General features: G+C 34.5%; 1 protein-coding gene across 2 annotated transcripts in view; it reads left to right on the forward strand.

The window, feature by feature from the left end:
- Nucleotides 1-11,001, forward strand: part of pi4k2b (phosphatidylinositol 4-kinase type 2 beta) — a 30,262-nt gene that overhangs the window by 19,094 nt on the left and 167 nt on the right. For both annotated transcript variants that reach the window (XM_061988212.1, XM_061988211.2), the window contains exons 6-11: nt 1,247-1,400; nt 1,699-1,760; nt 3,970-4,072; nt 6,158-6,291; nt 6,413-6,472; nt 9,941-11,001. The exon at nt 9,941-11,001 is cut by the window's right edge and continues 167 nt beyond it. In XM_061988212.1, coding sequence (XP_061844196.1) covers nt 1,247-1,400; nt 1,699-1,760; nt 3,970-4,072; nt 6,158-6,291; nt 6,413-6,472; nt 9,941-10,111 — 684 coding nt within the window. In that variant the 3' untranslated portion in view covers nt 10,112-11,001. The remainder of the gene's footprint in view (nt 1-1,246; nt 1,401-1,698; nt 1,761-3,969; nt 4,073-6,157; nt 6,292-6,412; nt 6,473-9,940) is intronic.

Here is an 11,001-nt window from a genome sequence, read left to right on the forward strand (position 1 = left end):
CCACTGGTTAAAAACCCACAGAGGCAGTTGAAAATAATATCTAATTTGTTTTAATTATGTTTGACATGGAAAGTCAATACATATGCATAAGTAAATATCGCTGAGTGGCTACATATTTGTTTCTGGTCAGGTACTTACTGTTTGTCCAAAAAAGAAGTGTATACTAACATCTGAGATACATTTATTGAAATAAGAAAAAATAATCTGCCATTCAAGCCCTTGTTTACAGGTTATTTTACTTGTTGTAAATATTACAACTCATTTAACAGTTATATTCACAATAATGAAATACAAAAGCAAAACTGCTTTTTAATCTAAAAATACATATTTAAAATTTAATAATGACTAAAACAAAAGAAATATCTGAATTCTAGATAAAAATAAATTTATTAATTTTTTCACAAAATGTTTTTTCTTACTAGTTAACTTTATGCTAGTAATAATTGAGGTAATAACCTCTTAAAAAAACAGCTTCCTCTCCAGTGGACATTTATGCATTACTTTCGAGGACTCTGCATTTTCAGCAGATATATCACATGGATTTGAGCTATGTTTGCATTACAATAATACAAAAAACTAAACTTATGTTTTTTTATTTATTTAAATAAATCCAATTATTATTAGATATCTAAAAGCAAGGATTTTTTTCTTAGCAGTTATACATAATAATATTATATTTAACTAACCATGGCCTCAGAATCATTTCCTAACATAAATATTCAGGAATTATTTGTATTTGGGCATCTACTAGTTACAAAAGTACAGAAACATCATGTTTGACAGCTTTCTTTGTGTTTATCAGGAGAGAGGAGGCATGATAAACTCTGGTTTTGTAATGCAACTTAGTTAATTTCACAGAGGAAGTTACCATGGTAACTGACTTTGAATTTGACTCACCTCTCATTCTGAAACGGAAGATCTGAATTTCTTTCATTTCAGGGTTTAGGCTTGACCTGTGTTATGGAATACCCCCCTGCACCGCATTGTACTGAGATCATACTGATCAAATTAATCAATGTATTAGAAATATAGTACCTCTTCGTATGAACTTTGTAAAAGCATATTTTTCATACAGGATCTCTTTAGTAATTGTGTTTTGCAGACCTTGCAAGCATTAGGCAAGCTTTCAGGAAGTAAAATGAGGACGTTATAACATGTCTTCCTTGTGACGTGGTTTCATAAGATCTACAACAGTTAGAATGCAAATGCTAGCCACAGTGGTTTAACTGTCAATGTATTTTGTTAGGTGGGGTCATTCCAACTGTTTGTGGAGGGTTATCGTGAAGCCGACTATTGGCTGAAGCGCTTTGAGGTGGAACCTCTACCAGAGAACATCAGGAAGCAACTACAGTCCCAGTTTGAGCGACTGGTGGTGCTTGATTATGTAATCCGAAACACAGGTGAGGAGAAGGGTGTGTCCCTGTTAAAGATATTTAGTGTGCTAACACAACATTATTGAACACACTGTAGTCAAACAGTACTATCTATCTATCTAAAAGTCATCTTTGCTTATTGTGACAATAGATTTGTAAACAAGTACTGTAGAACTTCTGATATAGTAATGACTTAAAGTAATAATGTACACTCTTTCCTGTTTCATGTCAACAATATTTTTCAATGTGTAATTGATGGTTGCCAGTACAGGTAAAGAATGCATCTTTTTTCCACATGCATTTGTCTTACACCTTCACTTCTCAGATCGAGGGAACGACAACTGGTTGATCAAGTACGAGAAGCCAGGAGAAGGCGAAGGACTAAAGGTGATGCTATTATTATAACTAATGGTTCCTTTGTTTCATGCATAGTTCCTGGTATTCAGGTTTCTGGATATTCTGGATACTGCTGACACGTACAGAAATAAAGTAAGCAGGACAAGCATAACAGGTTGCTGGACCCACCATCACCCCTAATGACAAGCGATAACCCAAATTGCGGTCATTTTTCAACTACCGTATTTTTCGGAGTATAAGTCGCACCGGAGTATAAGTCGCACCTGCCAAAAATGCATAATAAAAAAGGAAAAAAACATATATAAGTCGTACTGGAGCCCGGCCAAACTATGAAAAAAAAACTGCGACTTATAGTCCGAAAAATACGGTACAATATATATTTTTCCAATGAAATGAAGGTTGCGTAAAATACCACAGCACAAAACAAGTTTACATTTAATTAACATTACAGTAAACAATAAGCTTTTATTAACAAACAACAGAAATTGTCTGTAAAGGGCTTCTATTCTGACTGGTCTCTACTTGCTCAATTAGCAAACAGAGAACCGGTTCTCATAAAGTCTCCAGTTGAGTTCCATTCCAGAGCTTTTACTTTAAAGCACTGTAAAAGTAAACATACAGAAATGAAGCACGTCAATTATAACTTACATAAGATTCACATTTGCAAATTTGCACTGAAAACCCCACATACGTGATAGTGATTAGCAATAGCAATCTTATAAGCAACTAAGGCTTTTTTCACACTGAAAGTCAATTCCGATTTTTTCACCCATATATGACCTTTATCTGATTTTTTTCATGTCACCGTGAACAGTGCCATTCCGATTTTTTTCAAATTCAAACCAGGCCTTTTTCGTATGGACATTCAAATGAGATATGTATCAAATGTGACTTCAGTCTGATCGTGTTCATCCATTCATTAGTATGTCATTAAATAGCAAAAAGTGTCATCATTCTTTGTCAAAATAGACTGTTGCAAAATAAATCGTTGACAAATGAGCAGAATACAGGCGTCAATGTTTCACCACTCCTGGCTCCAGATATCGAAGCAAATGTCCCACAAACAGCAAAAGCCAAAATTAATGGTGTCTTCCTTTTTAATCTTCTACACGCAATAATTATGTTCAGAAAATGTTGACTTTGATTACACAAAATCCTTGAAATTGTCATAAATGCTAGAACTGGAGCCATGTTTATACTTTCGTAAACCCTGCAGCACGTGTGACGCCATGATGTCATGTCTGCATGTGGGTCAGATTGCGTTAAAATTAGACATCGCAATTTTTTTTATGTGAACGACTACATGAAAATATCGGATTTGACAAAAATAAAAATCCAAGTTTCACATCCTACCCTGCAGTGCTGTACGCTTAGCATTTTTCATTAGTAGCACAGGTGTTACTAAATGAAAAAATTAGTAGCACAATTTTTTTTGTAGCACAGAACATTTTTTGTAGCAATATGAAATGTCTTATGTATCACAATTTCCTTATTAACACTGAAACAACATGTGCACTCATACATATAAACACAATGCTATCATAAGTCCTCCTTCAACACTCAATTAAACACAGAGAACATCCCTAAACTGTGCTAGCACTGTCGCTAAAACAAATGTAGGGCTGTGCAATATGGCAATATACACACAGCTCTCAGAGCAAGTGATCAATCACTTGTCAACTTGGTTGTGGTAAATATACATACATTTTATTCAAATTGTATTTCAAACATGCTATACAGATGGGTGAACATTTCTCGTTTTATCAAATTTGGATAACTTTTATTTTAGGGTCAAAATGCACGTTAATTTATTTCTGCTATTTATCAATTGTGCTCAGATGCTGACAGCGATATACAGAATAAACTCTCTTACATCCTGTTTGACAGTGTGAAATGAAGAAAATAAACACACAAACCTGGCAATTCATTGATGCCAGTAAATTTATCGAGCAGTAGAAAAAGAAAGCGTCCTCGATCCTGTTTTGACATGATTGATGCCATATGTATAATGCCCATCAATGTTGTACTATAAATGTCGCACAAAAAAGACAAACAACTCCGAATATGGCAAAGTGAGCTTCCTAGCTCAATCTGACTACAATCCATCAATCATTATTAGCACATATTGATTAACAAGCACAAGGCTGTCATCTATCTGGCCAGTTAATCAGCCCTTTGGACAGAGATCAATAAATGGTGGCGTTGGTGAATAATCATTCAGTCTCTCCTCTCGCTGCAGGATACGGAGTGGCCAGAGAACAGTCCAATGCCTTGCATCAAGATAGCAGCCATCGACAACGGCCTGGCATTTCCCTTCAAACACCCTGATGAATGGAGAACCTGTATGTTCAGAACATCTGTTCATAATGACACTTATAGATTTATATATGTGACAGCAAGATGAAATGGCAATGGAAAATGTCGCTATAATTTATTATAATTGTTTTCATATTAAAAATGATTCCATTTTTCCTTAGTGGAAAAAGTTCGGAATAAGCAGTACAGTTTAGTTGTAATTGTGATGTCCTTTTCTGCTTCTGGGTGTGTAGCAGGATGTTAACTTCTTCAGTGCCTTGCAAATGTATTTGGCACTCCTGGACGCTTAAGCCTTTTAATGCTTTTTGAAATGAATTCACAGTCACGTTAGTTAGGCTTTTTGCACAAAATATGAAAAAAAGATCAGTTTGTGTCAAAGTGATGAGATTTTAGTCTGGGCATTATGTTTGGCCAGCACCAAACACTGCTCATCACCACACAAACCATCTATGCTTTAATTGCAATGCTGTAATTGCAGCCAAAGATGCATCTACTAAATACATACTGATGGAAAGGGGTGGGTACGTATGCAGTCATTTACATGATCATGTATTTCATCAATGAATTGACACTAATTTCTGAAAATCTGTTTTCACTTTGAAGTACAAGGATTTAAAAATGTTTTGCACATTTTTTGCGAAATTCAATTGACCATGATTTAATTTATAATAGCAGTTAAAGGCTGAAACATTGAAGAGCAAGGCACTGTAGATAGCGTGACATAATGCAAGCATTATGCCTATATTTTGTGGCCCTCCACCTAATCTCATAGTTCAGTGTGAGTGCGGCCTGTGCACTTACATTTTTTTTTTCAAACCAAAACCGATAACTTCCTGCTTTTCAAGGCCAACATAGATTACCGATAACTTATTTATATCTATCATTTTTTAAATGTATATTTGACTGGTTAGTGCACACCTGGCAGTTAGAACAAGTCAAACAAAAGTAGATTTGACCAACTGGTACCTGGAGATTGTCCTGACCAAATATGACATGACAACTATGGTAGGGCTAACATCACATCCATAAATCAGTGAAGCTTGTGTTCTGAATAGTGATGGGTATCATTTACATTTTAACCCATACCATTACAAAATGGGTGCTTTAAAAGCGACGCTGGTGCCCAAACCGATAATTTAAAAAAAAAACATGCACATTTTTGTAAAAAGCAAACAAACAAAAAAAAACATTTTATTTTTATTTTAATGGACATTTGTCACATTCAAGTTTAACAGACTAGCAATTTAAATATTCAATGATATAAGTTAAATAACTAATATATTCAATTCTCACATTAATAACAATCTACAACACAATGTCTTAATTATGGCAGGATTATAGAAAATAGAGAGTACAATAAATGGTTATCGGTTAGGTTTATATTGTGCACTCCTAAAATAAACTATGACAATCTTGAATTCCACTATAAAGAACACAAACTACTATAACCGCGCAGACACAAAAATGACAGCACAACAAACACAAAGAGCAACTTCCTGTAAGAAAGCGGAAGTTTCTTTGACCATCTCCTGCCAAACTCAACAGTGTAGAAATATTACATTTTACCTTTCTAATGACTTAAGGCCTCCCATCACCCAGGGTCACTATAGCTGGCAGTAGTTAACACATTTAGTCACATGGTTAAATGTGATTCTGCAGGGAATTCTTCGTGTGGCCTAGTCTAACCCAGACTCCTTCAGTGGCCCCTGGGTCAATTGAGTCCGAGACCCCTGACATACATGCTAATGAAATCACACAATATCTTCTTGCCATTTGCCTTTTTATTGTGAGGCAAAAACACGGTTTGATTGATGTAAGGATCATTTTGTGTTCTTTCATTCTGTTGTTTATCTACCCACTTCAGCAGATAGTGTAGTGTGAGGGTTACCTTGTTGTATGCTATTCATCATATCAATTAATACCAAAACAAACTACACTGCTCGGTTTAAAGGATTTCTTAACTATTAAACAATGCACTTTATTCTTGTTATTGTGTTATCTTTTAGTCATTGTATTCCTAAGCACAACAATCTTATACCAAATTCATTAGAGACTGAAGTGGTTTCTAAAGGTTGTTCATTGACGTGTTCTGTGATTGCCTCCTCCTCTAGACCCCTTTCACTGGGCGTGGCTCCCTCAGGCCAAGGTGGCCTTTTCCCAGGAGACCAGGGAACTGGTGCTCTCCCGTCTATCGGACATGAATTTTGTGCAGGACCTTTGTGAGGACCTTTATGAGATGTTTAAGGTACTTTTAAAACACTTTCTGTTGTATTGAAAGTTAAACTGAAAAGGCCTGTCTTATAGTGCTACTGTATGTAGAGTAGGGATGCACTCGTGCTCACGTGAGTTTATTTCTGCCTCTTTAGAGAGATAAAGGTTTCGACAAGGCCATGTTTGAGAGACAAATGTCCGTCATGAGGGGCCAGGTGAGTTTTATTTTTAGCATCTTTATTCATCCTTTTCTTTTACATCTACATTTATTACCCAGCCTGTCAGTTTCATGACCACCTCTTCAATTGTACACTCCACTTTTGTGTTATTTTTCATTAAATTACACACAACTAAGGTTCTTAATATTCTTTTCTAATACATTACACACCACAAGGCACTTCAATATTATTTCTAATAAATTACACACAACCAGCAGGTATTATTATTATTATTATTATTATTATTATTGTCTATGAAATTACAGTCCACTAGCCCAGTGGTTCTCAACCTTTTTTCAGTGATGTACCCCCTGTGAACATTTTTTTTAATTCAAGTACCCCCTAATCAGAGCAAAGCATTTTTGGTTGAAAAAAAGAGATAAAGAAGTAAAATACAGCACTATGTCATCAGTTTCTGATTTATTAAATTGTATAACATTGCAAAATATTGCTCATATGTAGTGGTCTTTCTTGAACTATTTGGAAAAAAAGATATACAAATAACTAAAAACTTGTTGAAAAATAAACAAGTGATTCAATTATAAATAAAGATTTCTACACATAGAAGTAATCATCAACTTAAAGTGCCCTCTTTGGGGATTGTAATAGAGATCCATCTGGATTCATGAACTTACCTCTAAACATTTCTTCACAAAAAAAGAAATCTTTAACATCAATATTTATGGAACATGTCCACAAAAAAATCTAGCTGTCAACACTGAATATTGCATTGTTGCATTGTAATGAATGGAATCGCCTACTTGATTTCATGTTCAGTTTATGAACTTACATTCATATTTTGTTGAAGTATTATTCAATAAATATATTTATAAAGGATTTTTGAATTGTTGCTATTTTTAGAATATTTAAAAAAAATCTCACGTACCCCTTGGCATACCTTCAAGTACCCCCAGGGGTACGCGTACCCCCATTTGAGAACCACTGCACTAGCCACTTCTATTATTTTCTAATAAATGCACGCCACTCACCATTTTGATGTTATTTTCTAATAAATTGCGCAGCAGTCAGCACTTTAATATGATTTTCTAATAAATGACACACCGCTCAGCACTTTAATTTTGTTTTATTAAAAAATACCCACCACTCAGCACTTAATATGATTTTCAATAAATTACACACCACTAATAGGTTGTATTATTGTTATCTAGTACATTACAGGCCACAAGCCAGTTTTGTTATTTTCTAATAAATTACACACCCACAGGCACTTAATATTATTTTCTAATAAATTACACACCTATGAGCACTTTAATTTTGTTTTCTAATAAATTACCCACCACTCAGCACTTAATATGATTTTCAATAAATTACACAACACTAACAGGTTGTATTATTATCATCTAGTACATTACAGGCCACTAGCCAGTTTTATTTTCTAATAAAGTACACACCCACAGACACTTAATATTATTTTCTAATAAATTACACACTACTGGCAAGTTTTATTATTTTTCTAGTAAATTACAGGCCACTGGGCACCATGGCCAGTTTTGTTATTTTCAATAAATTACACACCCATAGGCACTTAATATTATTTTCTAATAAATTACACCCCCCCAGGCTCTTTGATGTTATTTTTTAATATATTACACACTCACAGGCACTTAATATTATTTTCTAATAAATTACAACCCCCCGGGCGCTTTAATGTTATTTTCTAATAAGTTACACACCCACAGACACTTAATATTATTTTCTAATAAATTACACACCACTACCAAGTTTTATTATTTTTCTAGTAAATTACAGGCCACTGGGCACCATGGCCAGTTTTGTTATTTTCAATAAATTACACACCCACAGGCACTTAATATTATTTTCTAATAAATTACACCCACCCAGACTCTTTAATGTTATTTTCTAATAAATTACAAACTCACAAGCACTTAATATTATTTTCTAATAAATTACAACCCCCCGGGCGCTTTAATGTTATTTTCTAATAAGTTACACACCCGCAGACACTTAATATTATTTTCTAATAAATTACACACCACTACCAAGTTTTACTATGTTTCTAGTAAATTACAGGCACTCGGCACTGTGGCCAGTTTTATTTTCAATAAATAACACACCACCAGCAGGTTTTATTTTTATATTGTAGTAAATTACAGGCCCCTAGCCAGTTTTGTAATTTTCTAATAAATTACAAACCACTTAGCACTTCATTATTATTTTCTGATAAATTACACACCACTGAGCACTTAATTATTTTTCTAATAAATTACCCACCACTCAGCACTTAATATGATTTTCAATAAATTGCACACCACTAACAGGTTGTTTTATTATCTAGTACATTACAGGCCACTAGTTAGTTTTGTTTTTTTCTAATAAATTACACACCCACATGCACTTAATATTATTTTCTAATAAATTACACACCACTAACAACTTATTTTTAATAAATTACACACCCCAGGCTCTTTAATGTTATTTTCTAATACATTACACACCACTAGGCATTTAATGTTATTTTCAATAAATTACACACCACCAGCAGGTTTTATTTTTATAATATAGTAAATTACAGGCCCCTAGCCAGTTTTGTAATTGTCTAATAAATTACACAGCACTAAAACATTAAGATTATTTTCTAATAAATTACACACCACTAAGTACTTAATTATTTTTCAAAAAAATTACACACCGTTTATCACTTTAATGTTATTTTCTAATACATTACGCAACTAGCCAGTTTAGTAATTTTCTAATAAATTACAAACCACTAAAAACAAGATTATTTTCTAATAAATTACACACCACTAAGCACTTAATTGTTTTCTAATAAATTACACACCACTAAGCACTTAATTGTTTTTCTATTAAATTACACACCACTAAGCACTTAATTATTATTTTCTAATAAATTACACACCACTAAACACTTAATTATTTTTCAAATAAATTACACACTGTTTAGCACTTTTATTATTTTCTAATAAATTACACAACTAGCAAGTTTTATTATAATTTTCTAATAAATTACACACCACTACCAGTTTAGATTTTTTTTTTGGAGTAAATTACAGGCCATTAGCCACTTAGATTTTTTTTCTGATAAATTACACACCTGCACTTGCCACTTCTGTTATTTTTTAATACATGCACACCATCAGCCAGGTTTAGCTACCTCTTACTATTTACTTAATTGTTTGTTATAATCACACTTACAGTATTAGATACTGTAACAGGAGTCGACAATCTTCACTAAAATGCACATTTCTCCCACTGCTGTTAAAACAAATCTCTTCATAGGGAAGCCACAACACACGGCTATAGAGTTGCCATCTGTCATGGGTTATAAACAAACCATTTAGATTAATAATAATTTGGCACCTTCTCAACTAGATGTCAAATGTAGCACCTACTGCTTGCCTGCATTAGTGTTCCGAAGTAACACGAGTGGTTCTCCCCATGTGACATGAACCCTGCCTGTCCCAGGTGTTGAACCTCACCCAGGCACTTAAAGACGACAAGAGCCCTCTCCAGCTGGTGCAGATGCCCAGAGTGGTGGTGGAGCGCAGCCGATCAGGCGAGCTGGGTCGCGTGGTCACACGGGGCAACTTCATTCAAACCTTCCACTACAAGCGTCCGTTTTTCTCCTCTTGGTGAGAAAGTCGGAGCGTCAGCCAACATTTTTTCTTTAAATGCACAAAGTGAGGATGAAGGAATCCTCAATAGAGACTGATGAAATTGGACGTAGCTGATGAATTTTTTTTTTCTTTTTTCCGACAAGCTTTAGCTTGAGTCCGGCTTTGTAATGTGATCGCAGAGAAGCACACTCGTGTCTCCTAATATTTGGGTTGCCATGGTTACTTGAGTGGATAATTAGCTTATATGGGCTGTGTTTATTGTTAAGACACACAACAGTTTTTCTATTGTTTTTGTACTCACCCCAATGATGAACACGTACAAGCTCCAAAAACACCAATGTTGTTTCATCAGTCTAAAAAGTGCATTTTGAGAACATAACGTCCAAAAATAGTCACTTTGCCTTGTTATGGATGCTCGTTTGAATTTCAGGAGTGGATGATTAGTTTCACTTAGGTGAGTTGAAGCACCCTTATTAACCCAGCAGTCCTATGTGAGATCCGTAGAACAAACACAAAGCCTCTTCAACACTCGCCACTGCCAAACTTTCTCTGCCGAATGAGTTTTCCAAAGCCTCAAGAAAAGGTTGACACTTGAATACAAACCTCACCAGAGGAGGAGGAATTACCACGTTGCTTGAATGTAATCTGTTTACTGTTATTACTCTTGATTCTCGTTGGGAATCTAACAAAACATTTCAATACGAGTAAATGCTGTCAAAAACTATCTGAATGTATTTGTTATTTGACGTGTATTTACACTGCACCATGCACCCCTGTCACTCCTTTTTGGGAAATATTACACAAAGAGGGATGTCAGTGCTGTGGTGTCTTCTTATGCATCTTGACATTTTTATTCCAACATAATGATTGTATGGGCAGAGCTGTATATTTAACAGAATAAATCAACTT

The sequence above is a fragment of the Nerophis lumbriciformis genome, linkage group LG27 (assembly GCF_033978685.3).
Source record: "Nerophis lumbriciformis linkage group LG27, RoL_Nlum_v2.1, whole genome shotgun sequence".
NCBI lineage: Eukaryota > Metazoa > Chordata > Actinopteri > Syngnathiformes > Syngnathidae > Nerophis > Nerophis lumbriciformis.